Genomic DNA, 26,700 nt, shown 5'->3' on the forward strand with positions numbered 1-26,700 from the left:
TGATTGGCTAATGTAGAATAACTTTACATAAATAACTTTAAACATAGTTTTAAATTACTTTTACTTTTGCATATTGCATGTTTAGGGGTGACAGACTGAAAAGCAGACATGCTATTTATGACTGGATATAACTTTAGATATTTTGCGGTAAAAGTGGCTCTCCTATTGACTTACAAGTGCATCTCTCGTGAAAAAAATAGTGAGGACCACTGATCTACTCTTCAAACAACAGCGGTTGAGTAAGTGCATTTATTCAGCGATCACAGACGCAAATAATACAGTCGAGGTCTCATGACAGAACACAGACTGGGGTGTGTTTCCCGTACAACGATGAAACTCGTTCATTAACCTCCATAGTACCATGCATTGTTGTGGAAACTAACTAGCTAGTCACGACTGTTTCCCAAACATGGTCGCATCTCCGTCGTTTGAAGCACATTAGTTCAACAATGTAGGGCCATTGTTAATGACGTCACCGAGTAATAACTTCTGCTATTTAACTGATTAGAGATCTCTAAAATGCAGCTATATTGAACATGGCATGTGATGGCTCATTTACTATTTTTTGTTCCCTGTCATTTCGCTGACGCTGTTTGCAAATGTTCGTTTGAACTATGGTTTCGGGAAACACTGAATCGTTGAACTATGTTGGTAACGATGGAACTTGCGACCATAGTTGGCTAACGATGCTTTTGAGAAATGCACCGCTGGTTGAGTGACACTTTCATTTTTAATCGCTAAACTCCAGCTTGTATGTCAGTGTTTTCAAATCATCGTCGGTGCTTCTGCAATGAAGAGCGAGCTTGTGCACATAGTTGCTTAAAATAAGCAAAATACCAGCAGAAAATGAATCCTTGTAACAGCGAAGCTCTGATTCGGGAATTTGAACTCTTAATATCTGGCAACTGCATTCACATCTCTTGCAGGCTAATACATAAGGGGATGTAATATTGGACGTTTGGCACGTTCTTTTGGGAAAGTATGCTTGAGTTTGAAGTATTCAATATTCACAATATTTTTTTTTTTACTTTTACATCGTCATCAAAATTATTGCAATATTATCGCTAATATTCAATATATCGCCCAGCCCCAACTGAGACAGTATACCACAAATAAAAAGAGGGTCCCCCTTTAAAGTTAAGGTACACTGACTTTTTTCCAATTCTTTATTGGTCTTTTTTTTTTAAATATCGCAATAAATATCAGACCGTGGCTTTCATAACATGATATTATCGTATCGTGAGATTTTGATATTGTTACATCCCTAGTATTCAGTAATAATGACCATTTGATAATGAGCGAATTTGTGAACCCGTTTCATAAAAGGAAAAAAAAAAATTAAATTCTAGGCATCTTATGTAAACAGGTACTTATTTATTAATACTTTAATTATTGATAAGGGTTCCCTTGCTTTTTAAAAGTATTGGTTTCCCAACCTTAAGTTGTTCCCAATCTATATGTTTTTTTTTCTCCTTCTGCTGTTGAACATAAAAGAAGATTACTAGAACAACTAATTTCTGGTCCCCAATGACTTCCATCTATTTTTTTTTTGTTTGTTTTATTTTTGTCTTTTGTTTTTTTTGTTAAATAATTAGTTACACAGAAGGACCATTAGAAATTAAAAAGAAAAATTAAAAATGGTGAATTACAATTAAAAAAAGATAAAATAAAATATAAAATATAAATGATATAAAATATAAATGACACATAGATGTAAATGTATATTTTAAGCTAAAATCTTGATTTTGTATTAAAAAAAAAAAAAAACTGAATTAAAACAGCTGATGAACATGTTATAAGTTAAGTACCCAAACTCATCTGTGAATAAAATGCCAAATAGCAGGGATCTGTCCGCAGGTTGAGTGTGTGTGCACCTCCGTGTGTTACAAGGAATCTTCCTCAGCTGTCTGTTTCCCAGACACATCACAATTCTAATTTAATGAAAAAAAAAGCATCTTTTCTTGACCTCTTTTCATGCATTGGTGTAGGGCCAATCTCAGTCAGCAAGAAGAGAAATGAAAAAAAAAGAAAACACATTCTCACCGGGACCAAACAATCCCAATCTAATTTACTTTTTGAGGCCAGAATATCTACATGAGTTAATAGGGGAGCAGAATCAAATTAACTATAATTAGTCAAAATGGAGAAGCGAGCGAGAGAGAGAGAGAGAGTGACAGTAAGGCGTGTGGGAAACCAGGAGCCCGTCTCATTTTGTCTCTCCTCTAGTCCCTCCCCGTCGTCAAGCCATCCCGCGCTTACCGCATTGACACATGTCGCGCTCGCTTCAAAGCTCGCAAACATCGATTGCATGTGGCACGCAAACAGCCAGGCGCGCCAAAACATTTCTGTTCTGACAGATTTCCCCCATGAAAAACCAGCATGTGAATTTCACGAGAGCCGCAGACCTGACTTGTCTAATCTCTTCAGGAGGATGCTAACAGCGTCATTCACGCCAATGGGTTATTCCTGTAGATGGATGGTTTTTATAGAGGAAAGAACGTAAAAAAGCTTGAACCCTGAACGGCAGAAGGCGACACTATGTGTGTGTGCGTGCTAGATCGCGACTGTTAAGCCACAGGAGAGGCCTGGATTTAACAGATTTCTACAAAGCACTTGTTTGTTTACACATGTAATGCCGCTGTAATATGACTTTCTGCCGCATTCGCTCATCAGTTTGTTTATACTGACATCACACATGGAAACAGAAACTGTTTTCGCCTTATTTATTCCAGTAAGAGAGGCACTTCCATATGACTCAATAAATTCAGCACCGTTCTCAAAGGAATCAGAATCTGAACATGTTTTGAAGTGACATGGTATAATACGGTATTCAATACGAGTCAGGATCCCATAGAAGGGCCTGTTTGATTGTGACTGGATAAGAGACTCGTGAGAGACCCGAACCAGGAGGAACAAGTGAACTCATCACTTTTTTGAAATTCAACAGCTTCTTTAAAGTTGCCGTTGAAGGGTTTACGTTTATGCGACTGTGCGCTCTCATGCTTTCAGCCCTCTCATGTGAAGATCTGTATTCAAAGTATGAATCTTCATGCATTGAGTGTGTGCATATATGTGTTTGAATGCGTTATTATGTGAAGGTCTGATCTCAGACTGTGTATACGTGTATGTCGGGCACTCACCGCCGCGCTGCAACAGCATCTTGGCGATGTGCGTGTGTTGGTTCTGCAGGGCGTCGTGTAGCGGACTGACTCCCTCGACCTGACTGGCCAGCTGCAGGTTCGGGCAGTGCTGAAGCAGGGCCTGGACACACTCTGCACTTCCATGGTTACAGGCTTCATGAAGGGGCGTCCAGCCAGCGTGATCTACAAACAATGACGCAAAATATACAGTGATGATTTCGGTGTCTACATACATACAAGGTTAAGCTTACTTGCTTTACAAAAAACCCAACTACTGATGCCAGAAATCATATAAATTGGTGTAATTTGCACTTGCATAATAGGCATTTTAAATTGTGCTATATAATATGTTTATTGATAAGAACTCAAATTCAATGTCACAGCCTCAAGGTACGGTGTTTCTCTTTGTAGTGTTTTTCTAAAATTAAAAAACAGCTACATTCGCTATTACAATGTTATAGTAACAGGAAGCTAATTATAAAAAAAGGGAAATGTAATGTCTAGTATATTATTAAATATGAAACAGTTTCATTGAATTAGAGTTAGGATAACAATAGGAATAAATAAAATGTCAATTATTTGATTTTTTTTTTTGTTAGCAACGAGGCCTCAATCGTAAACATTTCTGTATGTAATACCATAATTGTGCACACAAACTGACTGTAAAATCCAATTGTATGCTAGTAGTTTTCATATAAATCCCATCTTAAGACTCCCAATGCAGTTTTGTGGTGTTAAAACAAAGAGGCCTTAATCGCAAACATTTCTGCACGTTGTAAAATAGCAGCACAAACATACTGAATCTAAAATGCAATTGTTCGCTAGTCATTTTCAAACAAATCCCATTTTAAGATTCTCACTGTAGTCTTTTAGAGTGAAAAAAACCACAAAAATAGTGTAAAATCTGGGGGAAAAAATGGCAAAGAGGCCTCAATTGCAAGCATTTCTGTACATCATAACATAGCACAAACATACTGATTTTAAAATTTAATTATTTGCTAATAATCATCATTAAATTCCCTTTTAAGATTCTCACTGTAGCCTTTTTAAGTGAAGGAAAACTACAAAAACAACGTAACATTAAAAAAAATTAAATACGAATATTTTTTAGCAAAGAGGCCTCAATCGTAAACAATTCTGTATGTCAGAACAATTGCACAAACATACTTATTCAACAATGCCATTTTGAAAGAAATCCCTTTTGAGTGAACGAAAACAAACAGCATTGTATAAAACAATGAAGGCGGAATTTTAAATCAAGGTATATAGCTAAAACAACCACGAGATTTCAAAACAAGATTGGAAAGCGAAAAGCACTCATGAAATTTGCTTGACGCCACGATAGTAAACCGAGCCTAAAACATTGTCCGAACCCACCAGACACACCCTTACATTTGATCCAAAAGGTTAGACGTGTGACGTACGCTTTCCTTTGTATGAATTAACCGTTCAGCACGCAAAAAAGTAAAATAGAAGCAATGGGACGATTCTACAGAGGGCAGGGGAGGAATATAAAAACCTACCTTTAATGTTGACGTCCGTTCCAGGCACGCTGAGGATACGAAGCAACGTCTCCACCTGGTTCCTCTTGCAGGCTCGATGAAGGAGTGTCTCGCCTACACATGGATGGAGAAGAGAGAAAGAGAGAGAGAGAGAAAGGGCAAGTGAAAGAGAGAAGTGGGCAACATCCAAAAATCAGGGTGTGTCCTGCCAACTGCCCTCAGAGTCCCATAACCGCTTATTTTTTAGTGTTTCCCATGCACGACATAAAAACGAGTAAACCCGCACACGCCGAAACGACATGGAAAATGTAAAAATTAAAGGGATAAAAGGGGCTGACCCTGAAAAGAAAAAAAAAAGGCTAGAGATTTTTTTTGGGGGGGAGAGGGACAGGAAGCGGAGAGAGAGCGAAGAAAGGCGCTCATCCGCTCTCTTTGTCGCTGTTCCCCTTTTTTCCCGGACAGTGGGAATTCTTTACTTACACTAGCACCCGGAGTTGAAGGCGATTGTGGGAAAAGGCTTCCTGGCAGTCTGGTATTGTTCAGCCGGGGAAAGTTATGGTACAGAGCCCATACACAAAGCCTCTGACGGATTTTTCAAACAGCTAGAGTTCAAAAGCTCCACTGGGCAGTACGAATGGGAACACGTGATTCTCACTTTTGCAAACTACAACAGCCAGACACAAAAGCCTCCAAGGACTTTTATTTACATTTTTCTTCTGCCTGCTCCCTTTGTAAGGCAGCCTTCATCCCTCGCTCTCCCGATACGATATCAAATCGGGAATATATTAGAGGGTGGGCTGCTTCCTTTTCATGTGTGGCTGAACTTCACAAGAAAGTAAAAGGCCAAACTTGAGTGCCTCTGTGGCTGCCATTATAATGCCGCTGTGCAAAGCTGCTAATAAATGCTTTACTGGGTCTCACCAGGGTGCCCATTTCTCTGCAGCCTTGGCCGGCTAGATAAAACCCGCCGTGCTAAAAGAGCCAAAGCGGAGAGAGGCAGCGGGGACGAGGAGGGGGAAATAAAGCAGACAGTCTTCTTTCTTCTCGTGGCAGGGAAAAAGGGAAAAGCTGCATCCTCTTTCACATCAATACGTTGGTTGCGTTTTCAAGAAGCCCCTTTAAGCCAGATCAAACAGAGAAAATTAGGTTAGAAGAAAACGTAAATGACCAGATAAGGCTGATTAGTCAGTCTTTGTGTACGCAGAGTGACGTCTGTCACGGTATATATATTAAAAAAAAGATGTGGAAGTAGTGGAATTAAGGTTTAGACACTGGAGACTTTTTATACCCATTTTTGACTCCAAGAGCAAAAACAAAATGTTGTTAAACAAAAAACGGCATATTTTGTTTGCTATTCAAGAAGGGTTAATTTTTTTAAAATTGAGATTTATACATCTGAGATTTATACATCTGAATAAACTTTCCATTTATGTATGGTTTGTTAGGATAGGACAATATTTGGCCGAGATACAACTATTTGAAAATCTGGAATCTGAGGGTACAAAAAAAAATCCAAATCACCTTTAAAGTTGTCCAAATGAAGTTCTTAGCAATGCATATTACCAATCAGAAATTAAGTTTTATATATATTTACGGTAGAAAATTTCCAAAATATTTTCATGTAACATGATCTTCACTTAATATCCTAATGATTTTTGGCATAAAAGAAAAATCGTTAGTTTTGAACCATACAATGCATTTTTGGCTATTGCTACAAATATACCCGTGCTACTTATGACTGGTTTTGTGGTCCACGGTCACATATGAAAACATTGTATCATAGCGTAAAATACGTTTTGGACAACATTAAAGGATCACTATGCTAAAACAAAAAGTTTTAAACTTTGCTGGTTGTGTGCTAATTAAAAAGGAACCATAAGATCAGTAAGACTTTTAGGTTTTTTTTAAAGAAGTTTTTTATGCTCATCAAGGCTGCAACTATTTGGTCAAAAATACAGAAAGAAAAACAGCAATACTGTAAAAATGTTATTACAATATAAAATAATGGTTTCTATTTTAATTTACTTCAAAACATAATTTATTCATGTGATGCAATGATGAATTTTCATCAGCAATTACTCCAGTCTTCAATGACAATCTTTCTAATATGCTGATTTATCAATTTTTTGTGAATCTGTTTTTTTTTTTTTTTTTTTAGGTTTAATGAATAAAAAGTTTCAAAGAACAGCATTTAACACATTCTTGCTAAATAAAAGTACTATTTTCTTTCAGAAAAAGAAAGAATAAAAATTCACTGACCCCTAACTTTGAACAGTAGTGTATACTGTTAGAAAAGATTTCTGAAAAAAAGAATCTGGAAAAAAAGTATCGCAGGATCATGTGCACATTGGAAGTTCATTTGAAATGTTCTCTACTAATAAATGAGACCTCCTAACTTACTAAAATATCATTTAAGAAAGTATGTTTAGGAAGAAGTGTGTCATTTTTGTCTCTCTCTCTCTTTTTTTTTCATTTTCATCATGCGGCAACAATATAGTGTGACAGATGTTTGAAGTCACAAAACCAGAGACCCTCTACTACAAAAAATCTGATCACAAGTGGTCACAAAAACACATCTGATACGCAGTGTGTTGGCAAACCACTAGTCGTCGGATCAGCAGAGATGGATATAAGTATTAGGTGTAAACAGGTTCTGACAACATTTGATGGAATGTGCCAGACTAGGCTAAATCAATGACAGAACTTCAAAAACCACAATGAAATAAATACATAGCACATATTCACAATAACCTCTCTATGTTTCCAAGGAAAGAACAACAGGCTTTGAAACAACAGACCCTTAACTCATGTGTCAAAGTACATGAAAGCAAGATCACAAAGACTTGCAATCCAAAATCAACGAAAATAATTAGCAGGGTATAATGAAGAAATGAAACAGAATGCAATAAAAGTATGACTTAATGAGTGTCTCAGCACCATGGCAAGTTCTGGCTCGCACCAGCCCTTTTTTCACACCCTAATAGGCCCTAAAACCCAGTGATTAAACATTTCTTAACTCCCCATGTGTACACAGTCTCAGAAATGCCAGGCCCAATCTTCCCTCTGTTAAATCACTTTAATGGCTCCAATTTGGACACAACGCTTCCATTATAGGGGTAATTGCATACTCAGCATTTACAAGCTCGAAGAGGATAAATCCATCCTGTCCTTTTCTATAAATTGTGAAATGTGTGTAGCATTTGCGGTTGTTGTTTTTATTATTTTTTTCTTGTAGAGAGTACTTTTTGCGTTGTTTGTGACGTCTGGCATGACAGCTCTGGAGCAAGTTGGCTAATGGTTTAAATAACGGGCTATTTGTCACAAAAGTGCATTTTGAACATGGCGATGACAAGACGCATTTTCAATCTAACCACTTTTAGGTTTAAGCAACATCCTGTTGTTCTATGATTTATAAGAGGTTTAGTTTATGGGATTGTGAACAAAAACTGAAAGAGGCCAATAATAACGGAGTCGAAGATATTTATTTAGGTTTACACACCACTTGCAGACGTTAATCTGTTTTTGTGGCATTAAAAATTGTAATTTTTACTGCCCTGGTGAAGCTCTGTAACGTGACACATATTTACATAATACAAAATAATAACTCAGTTAACACAAATTGGTTTTTTTGGTCCCTGGTTTTAGATTCACCTTTGCTATTTAACTGAGGGAATCATACACAACTATCAAAAAAGGCTGCAAAAGGTCAGTAAGGATAAACAAAATATTACGAACCAATAATACACAGACGTTTTGAACATGTCGATTTGTTATTTGTTATGGCAATTAAAGTTATTACTTTGCATTTTTGAAAGACACTAGCTCCTAAAAAAATTAAAAAAATAAAATAAGTAAATAAATGGTTGAAAGTCATTTAAAAAAAAAAAAAAATGTAAGTTTTAACTTGTTTATACAGATTTTAACTCTGGATGGTATTATATTTTGATCTAATGCAATGAAATTCATACATAGCTAAGAATAAAGTGTCCAAAATCTGTGCAAACATCTGTTATGCAGCTTCTTTAAAGAGTAAGAAAACAATTATAATAGTATTTTTAAGATTTTATCTAATTGCATTATTAGCCATATGGCTAAGCATCTTAAAGATTCTCAAAGGGCACAACTGAATATACCTATCATGGAGAAAGAAATCATCCTGATATCCCAATCTGAGCTTGAGCCCAAAATCATTACCAATATGCTTATAGCATCATTAACTGTAGCCATAAGCCACAATGAAGCGTATTGAGCAGACAGACAGCTCAGGGTGAAGTTAACAAGGCACCATGGACCTGCACACCTTGTGAAAAACACTGCAGCGTCTACCTACAGAAATCTACAGCTGAGAGCCTGCGGATGCTTCATCAAAAATTGATGTGCTACACATCAGTATAGGGAGCACGTAGTGCAAAAACAACACAAGGCAGGGAGCAGCAGCCTTGAGTCTCCTGAAAGCAGGGCTGTCTCTCTCTCTCTCCTTGCCCTCCCCCGCTCCCTGCTCTGGCGTGGGGGTCTTTCTGATCAGGTGGAAGGGGAAAGATGAGCGTTGACACCTTGGTGGGTTCATACGGAGTGCCAACCTCCTAATTACAGAAACTTCCAGGCTTGGCTACCTCTGTCTTTCTCTTTCTCGCCCCCTCTTTCCCTTTCCTTCCTCACAGCAGAATCCTAATTGCAGTGTTTAATATTCTTAAACGGGGGATCTGACAAGCATTATGTTTGTGCGTGTGTCGCCTGATTTTTATGTATTTTCCACCTCTTCCTCACCAAAGGATGGAGGGAGCGTAAAAAGCATGTGGAATGTAAATGCTGTTGCCTGAGGTTATGTAGAGAGGCTCTGTCGAGAGCTTTTGACCTAGCTGAATGCACTACAGAACTGAGATATGAGAGAGAGACAGCAACAGAGAGACAGATAGAATGATAGATAAATAACAGACAGACAGATAGATAGATAGACAGATACACAAACAGACAGAAAGATAGACAATTAGACAGACAGACAGACAGGCAGACAAATAGACAACAGACAGGTAGATAGACAGGTAGATAGACAGATAGAACGATAGAACGATAGATAGATAGATAGATAGATAGATAGATAGGTAGGTAGGTAGACAGATAGATAAATAGCCAGACAGATAGATAGATAGATAGATAGATAGACAGATAGATGGACAGACAGATAGATGGACAGATAGATAGATGGACAGATAGATGGACAGAGAGGTAGATAAATAGACAATGGATGGATGGATGGATGGATGGATGGATAGACAGATAAACAGACAGACAGATAGATAGACAGACAGACAGATAGACAAACAGATAGACAGGTAGACAGATAGACAGGTAGACAGATAGATAGATAGCCAGACAGATATATAGATAGATAGACAGATAGATAGACAGACAGATAGAAAGACAGATATAAACAACAGATAGAATGAACGATAGATAGAGACAGAACGATGTATAGAGTGGCAGACAAAAAAAACGACCTACAAAGACAAACATCAATGACAGACAACGAAATAAAATGACAGAACAACAGACAGAATAAACGAACAAACAAACGATAGACAGACAGACAGACAGAATGATATGTAGAGCAACAGACAGAAAATGACAGACAATGACATAAAAGAACAGAAGGAACGGAAGATAAAATAAACGAATGAACGATAGATTGATAGAGAGATAGATGCACAGACAGACAGACAGAAAAAAACAAACAAATGAGACAATGACAGAACGACAGATAAAATGAACGAATGAACGATAGATTGATATTTGCAAAATATGTACAGCATAATGCCCACTATAGATAAGGGTTTTTGAGCGACAATGAAAAATGCCATGCGCCTCTACAGCATGCATGCAGATACTGATGTATAGAAGCTCTTACCTGCAGCATTGACTCTGTGGTAACCTCTCGGGATAGTCTCTCTCCCTGAATCTGAGCCGCCTGCTGAGTCTTTCACAGCTCTGAAAAGAACACACAGTAACATTTAACTGACAGATTGAGACATCAAGCCACATGTTTTTGAAGGGACAATAGTTCACAGAGCTTGTGGGTGAATAGATAGGATCTGTCATGTATGCTAACATCAGCACATAACGAAACCGCTCATAAATACGGCTAAATTAAGAATTTATCCATAGCCAGAGGACTGTAGTGCTGGAAAAGGCCTGCAATATTTAAAACTTCCAAGACAAATCTCTCTTAAAACACAGAGCGGTGAGACGCTACCACAAAGTTCACTAAATACGTCCCACTTTAAACCACCGCTCATGTCTACAAACATCATTATATCACTGTCACGACATTTTCACACTACTCTGGGACGGAGTTGAGGGACTGGCATCTAAGTGCATCGCCTGTAGCAACTATCAGCCAGCCTGTACGCTAGCTGTACTTACTGAATCCTTTTATCCGAGGAGACAGCTATCCAAACCCCCCCCGTGGAGCTCTCCCAGGATGGAGTCCCTGGCCAGTGTTTAAGAAACTGTCACTAAATGGCACCGTAAGAGCTACAGTGATGCAGGCAGAATTGCAGCTGATGCTCTGGTTGGGTGAAGTGTGTTGGCTGTCTACTCAAGTGTTGACTGAGGCACACAGCTGAGAAAGGACAATCTCAGACTGATGGAGGGATATAAATGCAGAAGGATGGTAACCAAAAAAATAAATAATCAATCAGTCAATCAATTACTTAATTAATTCTATTAATCTGTCAGTCCATCTATCTGTCTGTCCATTTTAGTTTTAGAGACTGAGGTGGATTTCAACTCTCTGACAGGTAATAACTTTTTACTGTTAATTAATAGATTAAAATTATACTTTATAATGCAAAAATGTCTCCAATAACCCCTCAATGCTGGCTTGTGGGCAAAATCCTTTAATCTAGCTGATGCAATATTTTAGAGCACAGCAAAACCAGAAAAAATTATATTCACTACATGAAATTTTCAATGACTTTTCCAGACCTGGAAATCATAACTTCAATGATATATATTTAGGTTTTCCTGACTTTGCGAACCCTAATAAATAAGAATTAACTTTGTAATAGTGCTTACAACATTAAAAAGATTGTTCAGGCAAAAATGAAAATTCTGTTATTAATTACTTACCCTCAAATCGTTCCAAACACTTTCGTTAATCTTTAAACCACAAATTAAGATATTTTTGATAAAATCCAAGTTTTCTGACCCTTTAGACAACAACGTAACTTCCACGTTCAACATAAGTGGTTCAACTGTAATGTTCTGAGAAATACTTATGAGAAAAACATCTACGAGAATACTTTTGTTGTTTTGAGACATGAGAGTACCAAACAGCTCTTGGATTTCATAAAAAATATGTTAATTTGTGTTCTGAAAATGAACAAAGGTCTTACAGTTTTGGAATGACATGAGTAATTAATGACAGAATTTTCATTTTTGGGTGAACTAACCCTTTAAAAACTTACAATTAAACAAATCGTTATCAGTCATATTTAACACTGTGCACTTCTTTAAAAGCATTGCTGCTTAACATCTTGTTTTCCCCAAAAAAATTGTACTTTAACAAGTTTTATCTGAGGCTTATCAGTTACTTTCATTATCTTTTGCTAGTTGAGTTGCTAGCACAACTAGTTACTTGTAAAACAACGTGTAAAATGAATTGTAAAATGCCGAATCAAAGGGAGAGAATGTAAAGCTCAATAAGACAGTCTTTACTAAACATTAGTCATATTTTCAAAGACGTTACTATAGTCTAGAAAACTGAAAAAAGTCTGTAAAGCTAAATTTATGACAATTCATCATATTCTACTTATGATTTACTTAAAGATATTGCTAAAACTATTACCTCCACACTGTAAAAAACAATTTGAGTCAACTTAAAATAATTTGTTACCCCGCTGTCTTAAAATTTAAAGTACAGGCAACAAAAGAAAAAGTTTAGTCAACTTGAAATGTTATGTTTTATTAAGTGACAACTTAAATTTTGGAGTTTATTCAACTTACAATTTTAAGGCAGCTGGGTAACAAGATTTAGATTTAACAAACCAATTTTTAAAAGCCCAAGGGCTTTTTGTTACTTTATTATTCAGATAGGACAGTGGAAAGATGACAGGAAAGTATTAGGTAGAGAAAGGGGAGCGGGATTAGCAAAGGACCTCGAGACGGCAATCGAACTTGGGTCTCCATGAGTGCAGTTGTGCGGTATGTCTGCGCACTAACCACAAGGCTATTGGCATCAACAACAAACCAAATTTTTTGTTTTGTCAACTCGAATATCTAAGTTGTCACTTAGTACAACTTAACATTTCAAGTTGACTAAACTTATTTAAGTTGACCGAACTTTAAAGTAGCAGGGTAACAAATTATTTTAAGTTGACTCAACAAATCGTGTTTTTTTTTTTTTTTTTACAGTGCATAGAAAAAAGATGCCCAGGAGTCTTGCCAAGATTGGACTGACTAGCTCAAAGTGCGGATTAGGAAATGTAGCAGCAATATGAGGATGAGTGCTGAATATTTTTTAATAGATTCTTGCAAAGGTTTGATTTAAGAAGACGGTCGAAAATGAATTTTAAAGTATACCGCAAATAGCTAGAGAAGAGTACTAGAGTCGGGCTGTGAGAGGCCTTAAAGGACAGTGCTGTCAGTGGAATAAAGACTCCTGCTTCCACAGGAAGAGTGTCTTGTTTCTTCGTAATTGGATTGTTCAGAACCAAGGCGCAATCTAACACAGCAGAACAGTACAAACATCCACATTCTCACAGACACATGGTCATTTAGTTTCCCATTAGCGAGGAGTAAACATCACTGTGTGCAGTGTTCAAGTCTGTTAGAGTGTGTGTAGTTGAGTGAGGACACAATGTTCTTCCTGTGACCACTGCTGCCCTAAAATATTCAGTGATAGCACACTGTCAAACATCACATGGTGGCAACAAGATGCTGAGAATCATGGCTTATTCTATGAAATTGAAGCAGAAATCTCAAAGAAAGCATCAGCAATGTTGTATGAATGTTGAATGCAATAAACAAATCAGAAGCCTAATGTTTTCCACCATATGTCAGTATCCTCTAGCAATAGTGTGCTTATGAATTTACAGCTGTATTATCCCAAGCTATCATGGGAAAGCTGTGGAAGCCCGTTTCTGCCACTGAAAAAAAAATTAAAAAGGTAATTGCGACTTTTTTTCCCTCACAATTCTGACTTTTTTCTCAAAATTGCCCGCAAACAGGCAGTTCTGTTTTTTTTTTCTCAAAACTGCATTATATAACTCAAAATTGCAAATTATAAAGCCCAGTTCTGAGGGAAAAGAAACTGATATTTTCCCAGAATTGCTACTTATATCTCACAATACTGAGTTAATAAGTGGCAACTGTGTTCTAAAGTCAGAATTGCGTAACATTATTGCGTGATACTATTGCGTGATATGAGGAAAAAAAAAAGTTACAACAGCAAGATATAAACTCACAATTCAGGAGTTTATATCGCACAATTTAGCCTTTTTTTCCTCAGAATCTCTTTATCTCTCATAATTTTGAGAAAAATTACAGAACTGCAAAATGTGAACTTGCAGTTTACGACAAAAAATAGTCACAATTACCTTTTTTAAAAATGAGTTTCTATACAAAGCAGACAACACCTAACAAACTAACACATTTTTTAAAAACATAAAAAGTAACTTAATGAAAATTTAATAATGAAATAAAATTAGTTTTTTGGGGGAAAAAAAAAACGTTTTTCTTCTTTAATGAGCATACTATTATAAAATTATAAAATAAATTATAAAAATATAAATATTTTATAACAATGTAAATTATTTATTATTAACTTTTAATAAACTTTTAAATATTAACTTAATACATCCTTGGTGAATAAAAGTATTAATTTCTTAAAAAAAAAAAAAAAAAAAAAAAAAAAAAAAAAAAAAACAATAAAAATGTACTGACCCCAAACTTTTGAATGGTAGTGTACATAGGGGTGTAACAGTTCACAAAATTTTCAATACAGCAAAAACAAATAAATGCCAGAGAAATGTCCTTGATTTTTACAGTTTTTTTTTTATCTATTAAAACTAACATAATAAAGAATGATTTTTACTTTGAACAACGCAGTGTGCCGAACAACAGTCACATCTCAGATCAGTGGCAGGAGTCTGATTTCATTTATCATGTGAGGAGAGTGAGACAAAAAGTTGGTGAAAGATTTAGTTTCAAAACGAAATACACCTTTTGACTTTCGTCATTTATCTAAGATGATTTTAGAAGCTTTTTTTTTAACATTTGTTTACTTGCTTCCACTGTGCTTGCTGAGTTTCACTGTTTAATATTTAAACTTTGTGCAATTATTTGTTACTTTATTTTAGGCTTATAGAATTACGTATATTTGTATTCGTTTTGTTAATACATTAAACATTCTATGTTTAATATGCAAGTTTGTCACACTGTCATTTCAATCAATTGACGCAGAATTGACGCTAATTTGAAAGTGAAAGTAAAATGACATACATAAAACATATGAGCATATTAAAAATTATTTCTGAAGGATCATGTGACACTAAAGACTGGAGTAACGGCTGATGAAAATTCAGTGCTGCGTCACTGAAATAAATGATATTTTAAAGTTCCTTAAATAGAAAAACATTATTTTAAATTGTAATATTTCACAGTATTACCTTATTATCTGTATTTCTGATCAAATAAATGCAGTCTTGATGACCATAAGAGTTTTTTTTTTAAATAAATAAATTAAAAATTAAAAATCCTACTGATCCCAAACTTTTGAACGGCAGTATATATATATATATATATATATATTTTTTTTTATGTCAGTTTTAGTAATTTAGTACATTTCTAATTTTCATTTATTTATTAGTTTTTCATCTAATATTTATGTTTTATTTTATTTCAGCTTGTTTCAATTTACAAAAGCAATTGTTAAGTGCTCACTGACTTTTACTTAAAAACATCACTGTTCTCAGGTTGCATTCAAATACAGTCATGGTTTGTCTAAGCATCGTGTCTCAGCTAAAAAAAGGCAGATAATCAGCAGTTGATTGTGCTGGTAGAAGAGACACACAGCCCCAATTACCCTCACGTCACCACCAGTAACAGGGCTGGTGGTCTGCTGCCATCACAGTTTGCCCCAACAGAGAAGGACAGCACCCTGTCTCTCTCCATTAGTCATCTTAAACCCATCTAATGCCCCATAATGGTGGAAAATTGTCCAATTAAAGGCACCTACTGCACTCTGCCTCTGTCATACACGTATGGATGCAGACATAAAGAGGATCTTATAGTGTTGTAAGTGGAGAGTGGTTATCTCAAAATGTGCTCTGATGGCACAAGGATGTAGAAAATGACACCTATTAACTCTTGTGATTTTACAGAGAAACATCTTACAAAAGTAAACACCAGTACCAGCTCTATTCATCGTAAATATACAAATAATTTTAAAAAGTGAACGTGTTCTTGCTTTTCTCCTGTGCTCTGTGATCTGCAGTGTCAGTATGGAGGACAACAGCATGAGCAGATAGATGTGGCTGAGCTGAAACTCACTCTGAGCCTGGCACATGGGCGGCACTACTGGTAGAGGGTTGATTCATCTCGATTCTGTCAGTCTGTCCCTTCAGGGTTTGGACTGGTCCTCGATCACACAAGTTCCCCAGAGCTTTGAGGTAGGTTGAGACCTGGCAACAGACAAGAAAAATAAATCTCAACATTTTTTTCTTACTATTTTTCTCCATCTCTCACTGAATGTTCTATTCACTATATTATGTTGTGCTGTATGATGAATGCAGACTTCTGGAAAGCCAAAATAGGCTGCAAATGAAAGTGTAGTGGCTATAAATTTTGATGTTTATGTTATTAAACATAAACACAAGTTAAAACTCACAATTCTGAGCAGGCAGAGTGGTTCACAGCTGAGGATAAGGCCCCTGCTGCAGCAGATGTTTCTATAGATGGCGTCGGCAGTGAACATCCGGAGTCTTGTGGAGCGAAGGGCTGGAATCACTTCCTTCAGCATGTCATGGCGAAGGTCTAAGGAAGGAGACAGGAAGGTACTTACAGCTATTAAGCTATTTAAATCTTTGATGTACATTCCCTCTTAAATATATCTAAATAGATATGCATTGAACAAGACAAAACTGCAACTCATACTTCTTGTATTTTGATGGAACAGTTTACCCAAAACTTAAAATTTGCAGATAATGTCAAGCCATCCAAGATGTAGACGTTGTTGAATTTGTTCTGACCACGAGTGGATCCTCTGCAGTGAATGGGTGCCGACACAATGGCAGACAATAATCCACAAGTAATGTAGTAATCCACAAACTGTGAGTTTGCAATAAAAATATGTTTTTAACTTCAAACCATTGTTTGCAGCTAAAATATCTCTATCCACAATATTGCTTTTTCCAGTAAATGCTATCTGAATCAGGAGAGAATATGCACATATCAAGCAATGTTTACAAGGGAAAACAATCCAAAACAGGATTTTGATGTGAGAGGACAACAGGAGATGGACTTTTTCAAGCGTTATTATGAATTACGGACTTGAATTTTGACAGTTTGAAGTGAAAATGCCTTAATTATGGATTTATTTTTTGGGAACAGAGCTTTACACTTCACAAGATGATAAGGAATTTTTTTTTTTCCATCAACTGTTTGGACTCTGATTCTGACAGCACTCATTAACTGCAGAGGATTCAGTGGTGAGCAAGTGAGCAATGCTACTTTTTTCCAAATCTGTCTGATGAACAAACAAACTCATCAGCACGTTTAAATTTTTAGTTCACCCAAAAATAAAAATTCTGTTAATAATTAATCACCCTCATGTCGTTCCAAACCTGTAAGACCTTATTCATCTTCAGAACACAAATTAAGACATTTTTGATGAAATCCGAGAGCTTTCTGACCCTGCATTGACAGCAATGCAACTACGTACAAGGTCCAGAAAGGTAGTAAGGACATTGTTAAAACAGTCCATGTGTCATCCGTGGTTTAACCTTAATGTTATTAAGCTATGAGAATACTATACTTTCTGTGTGCAAAAAAAAACTAAAATAACAACTTTATTTAACAATTTCTTTTCTTCACTATCAGCCTTCAGTACGTTCACGCCAATACCACGACGATCGAGGATCTTACAGGTTTGGAATGACATGAGGGTGAGTAAGTAATGACAGAATTTTCATTTTTGCGTGAATTATCCCTTGAAATGCATAAAGTGATTCTTCACCAGTTTCCAACTGCACTACAGGATACCTTGGCACAGTATGGCGATGTGTTCAGCCAGGTCTTTAAAGCCTTTCTCCACCAGACTGCTGTTGAGAGGACTGTGTTCCTGAGCCCAGAACTCCACCACTACACACAGAGTCTCCTGCAGAGTGACCGACATTCCCAGCCTCCACTCCTGCACACAGACACAAAGTAAACTCCAGCACAGCCTGATGAAGCATCTGGAATCGACATGTCTCAACAAAACGATATATTCAGTGTGGAAATCTGCTGGCATATAATGTTGCAACATTATTGTGTTGTAACCAAAGCTCATACAAAGATGATTTCCCAGCTTAAAGGGAAAGTTCACCCAAAAATTCTGTCATTAATTACTCACTCTCATGTTGTTACAAACCTGTAAGACCTTTGTTTATCTTCAGAATACAAATTAAGATATTTTTGCTGAAATTCAAGAGCTTTCTGACCCTGCATAGACAGCAATGAAACTGACACATTCAAGGCCTAGAAAAGTTGTAAGGGCATCGTTAGAATGGTATCATTAGCATTGTTAAAATGCACACAAAATGTGTTGTTGTAGCATCATAAATATTGGTTGAAACATTGATGTCACATAGGCTATTTTAATGACATCCTTATTACCTTTCTGGCCCTTGAAAGTGGTAATTACATTGCTGTCTATGCAGGGTCAGAAAGCTCACAGATTTCATCAACAATATCCTAATTTGTGTTCTGAAGATGAACAAAGTTCTTACGGGTTTGAAACGACATGAGGGTGAGTAATTAATGACAGAATTGTAAATTTTGAATAAACTATCCCTTCAAGCTGGGAAATGATTTTTGTATGAGCTTTGGTCACAACACAATAATGCTGCAACATTAAACCAACAAACTTATACATGTCTAAAACAGATTTCAATAAAGCATGCCATCATAGGCAGCCATCATTTTCAGCATTAAAGTAGAAGTCCACTTTCAAAACAAAGATTCACATATAATGTACTCACCCCCTTGTCATCCAAGATCTTCACATCTTTCTTTCTTCAGTCGTAAAGAAATTATGTTTTTTGAGGAACACATTTCAGCATTTTTCTCCATATAATGGACTGGTATGGTGCTCCGATTTTGAACTTCCAAGACGTAGTTTAAATGCAGCTTCAAACGATCCCAGCCCAGGAAGAAGGGTCTTATCTAGCGAAACAATTTAAAAACTTTTTAATCTCAAATGCTTGTCTTGCCTTGCTCTCCCTGAACTGTATTCTGGCTCAAGACAGTTAGGGTATGTGGAAAAACTCTGATCGTATTTTCTCCCTCAACTTCAAAAGTCATTTCAAAATCATCCTACATCGCTGCAGAAGTACCGACCCAGTCTATGCAAAGTGAACATGCAAAGAAGATCAAACACCCTTAACAAAAAAGGTAGCGATATAACAGCGATATAGGACGATTTTGAAGTTGAGGGAGAACATGAGATGACAGTTTTTTGACATACCCTAACTGTCATGAACCGGAAAAAACAGTCCAGGCAGAGTAAGACAAGATGAGCGTTTGGCATTAAAAAGTATATAAATTGTATTATTTTTATGAAAATAACCGATCATTTTGTTAGATAAGACCCTTCTTTCTCAGCTGGGATCGTTTATAACCGCATTTGGGATTGTTTGAAGCCGCATTTAAACATTTTGGTTCAAAATCAGGTTCAAGTTCAAAATCGGGGCACCATAGCAGTCCATTTTATGGAGAAAAATGTTGAAATGTTTTGCTCAAAAAACATAATTTCTTTACGACTGAAGAAAGAAAGACATGAACATCTTGGATGGCAAGGGGGTGACTACATTATATGTGAATCTTTGTTTTGGAAGTGGACTTTTTCTTTAAGCGAGAAGATTTAAATGATACCTGAGTGGAGCTGAAAGCCCAGCGTAGAGTCTCGATCAGCAGTTTACTGAGTTGCTGAACTGCCCTGGAGGTCAGAGTCAACTTCTCCCACATGTTCCAGAAGGTACTGTTCAGAACAGACGCCCGACTGCTTCCGGGTGACCTCCTGCACATAGGAAGACAGAGTTGCCATAGATATTAACATTAATATGTAGATGCAGCTGCTGCAGATACAACAACAGATCTGCCATGTTCAAACAGGCAACATTATAAGGTCAGGGTTTGTATAATACAGTTTATAACTTATCCTTTGAAAATAAAATATATAATCCTGGAGGAAACAAAGATGTGTGGTGGCAGTAAGGAACAATTGCTAATGTACAATCTAGGCATTAATAATCCATAGTTAACGCAGTTACTTAACAACTGCCTTTCTGTCAAAATAGACTGAATACAAATTCTACAAAAACTACAAAGCCTTGATCTTCAAAACAAGGTGAACAGTAAGACATCAACATATCTCCAAGCAGCTACATATTGTGTTTTATTCCTACATTCTTTATGACATGTTTTTTCTGTGTTTATTTTGTGAAGGGTTGGAAAAATACTGCAGTTTCTTTACTTTGGGCTCATGCTGAATCAAAAAGTTGTTTATTGAAGCAGAGAAGAACAGAGCTCAGGTGCTCACCCTGAGCTAGCAGCATGAAGCTCCAGCTGAAAGAGTCTCAGGAAGAACTCCTGCAGGTTACAATGGAGACGAAACAACTCAGTGGATGGTGGGCTTGGCAGTGAGTGACAGGTGGGTTCGCTTGCTAGACACACTCTTGAATAAATCAGACAAAATTGCATTACTGAGAGAAACTCTATTTACTTACGAGCTGTTCTGACAGGTACACTGACAGTTTCATACCGAAATGATGTCTCAAGAAGTGACCAGAGGCCACTCTTACATTCTGGACACTGGAGAATCTGGAGGAAGTACTTAGTGTGTCCAGGAGAACCCCAGGTAGGATTGTTGCGCAGGATACTGTGGAGAACTGTGATAAACGTGCTGAGGTACAACGGCTTTGCATCACCCTGAAAGTAAGAGAGCAACAGCAAAGACTGGGTTATCTGGTCAAACCAGAACAAGGAAGGTGCAAACAAGCTTTTGAAATAAAATACATTTCAAACAGTTCCATCTATTCTAAAGAGTTCAGGTAATTACACAAGCCTCAGTATTCAAAACAGATACACTACCAGTCAAAAGTTTTTATGTTTTTTTAAATGATTCTCTTCTGCTCACCAAGCCTGCATTTGTTTGATCCAAAATACAGCAAAAGCAGTAATATTGTGAAATATTTTAAACTGTTTTCTATTTGAATATATTTTAAAATGTAATTTATTCCTGTGATTAAAGCTACATTTTCAGCATCATTTCTCCAGGCTTTAGTGTTACATGATTCTTCGGAAATCATTCTTATATGCTGATTTGCTGTTCAAGAAATATTTATTATTATTATTATTATTATCATCATCATCAATATATAAAACAGTACATTTTTTCAGGATTCTTTGATGAATAGAAAGATCCAAATATCAGCATTTATCTAAAATATTTTGTAACATTATAAATTATAACATATATTACCAAATTAATACTTTTATTTAGCAAGGATGTTTTAAATGTATCAAAAGTGATGATAAAGACATTTAACGTTACAAAAAATTTCTATTTCAGATAAATTCTACTTATGAAAAAAAAAAACTCAGCTGTTTTATATAATAGTAATAATAATAAATGTTTTTCGAGCAGCAAATCAGAATATTAGAATGATTTCTGAAGGATCATGTGAGTAAGGTGGTTGATGGTCTGTATAATTCTGGCTTATCCACAATTATAATTTAATGTCAGCAAACAATAATATAATTCTAAAAAATGTAATGTAATGTAATTTAATTTAATTTAATTTAATACACATTCATAATACACAACTTAGTGTTCAAATGTTTGGGGTCAGTGAGACTGTTTTAATGCTTTTGAAAAAGGTCTTTTATGCTTACCAAGGCTGCATTTATTTGATCCAAAATTAATATATTAATGAATTAATATATTTTAAAATACAATTTATTCCTGTGATGGCAAAGCTGAATTTTCATTAACCATTATTCCAGTATTGGAATGATCCTGCAGAAATTGTTCTAATTTAGAGCTGAAGCAACATTTCTTATTATTATTAATGATGAGAAACGGTTGTGTCACTTAATATTTTTGTTAAAAGCACAACATGTTTTCAGGATTTTTTTGATGAATAGAAAGTTCAAAAGAACAGCATTTATTTAAAAAAATACTTTGTAAAATTATAAATGTATTTACTATCACTTTTTATCAATTTAAAGCTAAATAAAATTGATTCCAAAAATATTACTGATTACACATGTATGTCATATTCTATACTCAACAATAAGAACAACAATGGCCATCAAGCAAAAAAAAAAAAAAAAAAAAAGAGACATCTTGTTTCCATGAAATTTTGCACTTTGCGTGAACAGACCTTCAGTAGCTCATAAAGAACTATGCTGCTTTCATGTAACAGAAATCACACTTCTTACATCCTTAATGAAAAAGAAACTACCAGACTTTGCTTTTTAAGAAAGATGACACCAACTGAATGTAAAAGTGCTTTAGAAGTGCCTCTGGGATTTAGAGTAACTCTTACTATACATACATGCAGTGCGTGGTGCATTAGCTGTTGGAGCAGCGGGGCTGGGGGCATTACTCCAGGCTGCAGGGACCCCAGAATCTCCTCCAAAGCTTGAGGGAAGAAGGCACACTCCACCAAACTCTGCACATTGCTGAAATCTACCACTGGAATCTGAGCACAAGAGAGGAAAGACATACAGGCAATAAGATGACTGAGGAAAATGCGTTCTAAGGGTCAGTGTCAAATGAGCGCATTTGGACATTTCCGCTTGAGAAACCAGTGGAGGCCGCCGCAATGTTTCTTTAATGGGTATGCCAATCATGAGTGTACCGATCAAACGGATTTGCCTAAATCAGGTGACCTGGCTGTGATGAGCCCTCCGTTTATTACTCCTCTATGTGACACACAGGAAATTGAATGACCCGATCCTCTTGATGAGTCAAACACTCATTTTTGCACTTTAACAGCTTGTGTATGGCAGATAGGTGCGCTGAAAAGTTTTTCACAGGTTTGCATACCTGAACTGGCAGGTTGGGTGTGTAGTAGCTGTAGAACTCCGGGACTGTCAAAAGCATTTTCTTCCGTTGCTGAAACGAGATGTCATGTAAGGTCATACTTTACAGAAATTACATTGATAACCGTGACAACTTTCTCATTTGTGCCCAAAATCCATCTGTGAAAGCCATAATTATGTTTCAAAATGATATATAAAAGCACCAGAATAAAAGTAGATGGGGAGAATAAAAATATATTAGACCTCCATTATTATGATGTATTCTTTGAGCATTTCCTCCAGTTCTTTATGTGAAAGGTCATCAGTAACATCCATAGACACGTCAGTTTCTGCAGCAGCCTCGATGGGCATTTTACAGCTCTGTTCTTCATCAAAAGACTCCAAACTACAGGACCAGTTTAACTCTGAGCAAACATGCTACAAAAGAAAGACAACAAATATATCACCAATACCAAATTTTGAGGATGAAAGTAAAAAGTAAAACCTATTCAAATCAAAGAATCTTTTTTTTTGCAAATATACTAGCAAAAGTTTGAGGAAATGGAAAACATACATAAATAAATTAATAAAAGGCTGCATTTATTTGATAAAAAATACAGTAACAATACAGCAAAATTGTGAAATGTTATTACAATTATTTTTTTAAAAAGTTGTCTATTTGAATATATTTTAAAATGTCATTTATTACATTGTGATGGAAATACTACAATTTTTAGCAGCCATTACTCAAGTCTGCAGTGTCACATAATCCTTCAGAAATCATTCTAATATGCTGATTTTCTGCTCAAGAAACATTAAAAAATGAAAAGAAATTATTTACTGTTGCTTTTGTCCAATTTAATGCACCCTTGCTAAAGAAAAGTATTAATTAAGAAAAAAACTTTATTCTTAATGAATATTAGACTACATAAAATTCTAATAATATTCTATTCTAATATTCTAAATAATACATAATATTCTAATAATAATTTAGAAGGAGTTATAAGAGTAAAAGGAATATTGTTCCTTATGTTGTTCCACCTGTACACTTTTTTTAATCAGTGGAAAACAAGGTTTTGCAGAATTTTCATACTGCTCTTCCCAATAAAACATACAAGTGACATAGTAGTGACCAGTTGAAAAACACAGAACAGAAAATTAGTCTTTATGTCTTGTCTGCAATATTCCAAGACACTGTTTAATGCCATGGCCATCAAACCTTAGCGCATTTATGAACACATTTTATGGGCCCTTTTTGCTCTGTTTGGTGCTTGACAGTCACTAGTCACTACATGTTCTGTTGTACAAAAAAAAAAAAAAAAAACATTCCGTGTTCAACAAAAGAAGTTAAAGGAGAAGTCCACTTCCAAAACAAAGATTCACATATAATGTACTCACCCCCTTGTTATCCAAGATGTTTATGTCTTTCTTTCTTCAGTCGTAAAGAAATTATGTTTTTTGGGGAAAACATTTTAGCATTTTTCTCCATATAATAGACTATGGTGCCCCGATTTTTGAACTTCAAAATGCAGTTTAAATGCGGTTTCAAACAATCTCAGCCGAAGAAGAAGGGTCCTATCTAGCGAAACGATCAGTTATTTTCATTAAAAAAATACTTTTTTAACTCAAATGCTCGACTTGCCAAGGGGGTGAGTACATTATATGTGAATCTTTGTTTTGGAGGTGGACTTCTCCTTTTAAAACAGTACAACGGGTTTGAAATTACATGATGGTGATTTAACAACGACAGATGTTTTATTTTTACAAAAAAAACATACAATGCAAAATGCAAGTTACGTTACCCCAAAAAGATGTTTGGCTACATAGCTGACACTATAGTGAGGGATTCCACGCTTCTCGGCTTCATCATTGGATATATTTTTGGTTAACACATGAGTTACAACATGTGAAGTTGGCCAGTCTGTGAAGACAACAGCTCTGCCTGCTTGTAATACCCTGCAAACAAAATGTGGTTCATAAAATTCCTATTAGCAATTTCACTTTGAGCCTCAAGCTAAACGTCAATAACATTTCTTAAGGTACAGTATTTTGAACAAAGTTGTCACAGTGTTCTTCCTGACCTGACAAACACACTTCTTCTCGCTGTATCATCGATGTCAATGAGCACTACCCAGTCCTACAGGTGGAGATGGGAAATGACAAACTTCATTTTTTATTTTAGTTGTTTTCTAAGTGAGTTAACAATATAGTGACGTTCACCTGAAAAGCTCCAGACACAGTGCCGTTAGCCACTCTCTTTCTCCATGTTTTCAGTGGATTGGGTGTCTCAGGGTTCTGAGCTGTTAAGTTTAACTCGTATGAAGCCTCTGGGAGCCACGCATTTTGAGTCACACTGTCCAGAACAAACTCTGGAGTGACTATCCACTTCCCTGAAACAGAAAGAAACTAGAGTCACCATTTCAGTTTGTTATTTTATTATACACTACCAGTCAAAAGTTTTTGAACGGTAAAATCTTTTATGTTTTTTAAAGAATTCTCTTCTGCTCACCAAGCCTGCATTTATTTAAACTAAAATACAGCAAAAGCAGTAATGATATTGTGAAATATTTTTACTATTTAAAATAACTGCTTTCTATTTGAACATATTTTAAAATGCAATTTATTCCTGTCATCAAAGCTAAATGTTCAGCATCATTACTCCAATCTTCAGTGTCACATAATCCTTCAGAAATCATTCTAATATGCTGATTTGCTGTTCAAGAAACATTATTATTATTATTATTATTATTATCATCATCATCAATATTTAAAACAGTTGAGTACATTTTTTCAGGATTCTTGTCAGTATATTTTTTGTAAGAAATTATAGAAATGAATATTTTTTTGCTTTAAATTAACACAAGCATGCTTTAAATTGATCAAACATAATAATAAAGACATTTATAATGTCACAAAAGATTTCTATTTCATATAAATGCTGTTCTTCTGAACTTTCCTATTCAAAGAAACCTGAAGGATCATGTGACTGGAGTAATGATACTAAATTTCAGCTTTGAAATCACAGAAATAAATTACATTTTGCAATATATTCAGATAGAAAACAGTTATTGTAAATATAAAAAAAAAATATTTCAAAATGTCACTGTTTTTGCTGTACTTTGGATTAAATAAATGCAGGCTTGGTAAGCTTTTAAAGAAACTTCTTTAAAAACTTTAAAAATCTTACTGTTCAAAAACTTTTGACTGGTAGTGTATGGTTATGTGCTATTATTTTATTACATTCTTTCTCATTTTTTACTCAGTTATGACAGTCAAATCTCAAAATTACAGACCTCCTGCACAGGCTGCGAGAAACTTTTCACTTGGTAAAGCTTTTTGGACGACGAGGTGAGTTGTTGCCTCTTTATATACCTGGAACATAGAAACGCTTGTCAATGAAATACTGTAAATGAAGTTTACTCTCATCGGACATAAAAAGTCACCTTACTAATCTGGTCTTCATCCGTACCACAAGACCGTTTAGGAAAAGGTCAAGAACTTTGAGGTTGAGTTTATTCTCATGAGGGGTTCAATTAGTAGAGAGAGCAATCTGTGACTATATTAAGATGGTATTGAGGGCAAGGACAAAATTACACGGTCCGAAATACACTGTAGCATCGTGAAGCAATTAGAGCCATTTTTTCAGGGCTAATCACCAACACTTTATCATTTTCTGCAGCAAGAAACGCTTTATGTTATGAGAGACTTTTTTTTAAAAATACATTTACTGTATTATATATCAGTGCATTTGAATGGTTAACTAATATTTC

At 35.7% G+C, this 26,700-nt stretch overlaps 1 protein-coding gene across 2 annotated transcripts in view; it reads right to left on the reverse strand.

Moving 5' to 3' along the window:
• The window catches only part of slf1 (SMC5-SMC6 complex localization factor 1), a 42,670-nt gene that overhangs the window by 14,255 nt on the left and 1,715 nt on the right, over positions 1-26,700 (reverse strand). For both annotated transcript variants that reach the window (XM_051110087.1, XM_051110086.1), the window contains 16 exons: positions 26,224-26,302; positions 25,151-25,320; positions 25,012-25,067; positions 24,733-24,886; positions 23,195-23,368; positions 22,956-23,024; positions 22,462-22,608; positions 20,664-20,830; positions 20,442-20,576; positions 19,775-19,919; positions 17,903-18,050; positions 16,530-16,675; positions 16,193-16,323; positions 10,548-10,627; positions 4,664-4,756; positions 3,141-3,323 (listed from right to left, as the gene is read on the reverse strand). In XM_051110087.1, the coding sequence (XP_050966044.1) occupies positions 3,141-3,323; positions 4,664-4,756; positions 10,548-10,627; positions 16,193-16,323; positions 16,530-16,675; positions 17,903-18,050; positions 19,775-19,919; positions 20,442-20,576; positions 20,664-20,830; positions 22,462-22,608; positions 22,956-23,024; positions 23,195-23,368; positions 24,733-24,886; positions 25,012-25,067; positions 25,151-25,320; positions 26,224-26,302 (2,077 nt within the window). The remainder of the gene's footprint in view (positions 1-3,140; positions 3,324-4,663; positions 4,757-10,547; positions 10,628-16,192; positions 16,324-16,529; positions 16,676-17,902; positions 18,051-19,774; positions 19,920-20,441; positions 20,577-20,663; positions 20,831-22,461; positions 22,609-22,955; positions 23,025-23,194; positions 23,369-24,732; positions 24,887-25,011; positions 25,068-25,150; positions 25,321-26,223; positions 26,303-26,700) is intronic.

This window comes from Labeo rohita, chromosome 5 (genome assembly GCF_022985175.1).
Source record: "Labeo rohita strain BAU-BD-2019 chromosome 5, IGBB_LRoh.1.0, whole genome shotgun sequence".
In the NCBI taxonomy this organism is placed as follows: domain Eukaryota; kingdom Metazoa; phylum Chordata; class Actinopteri; order Cypriniformes; family Cyprinidae; genus Labeo; species Labeo rohita.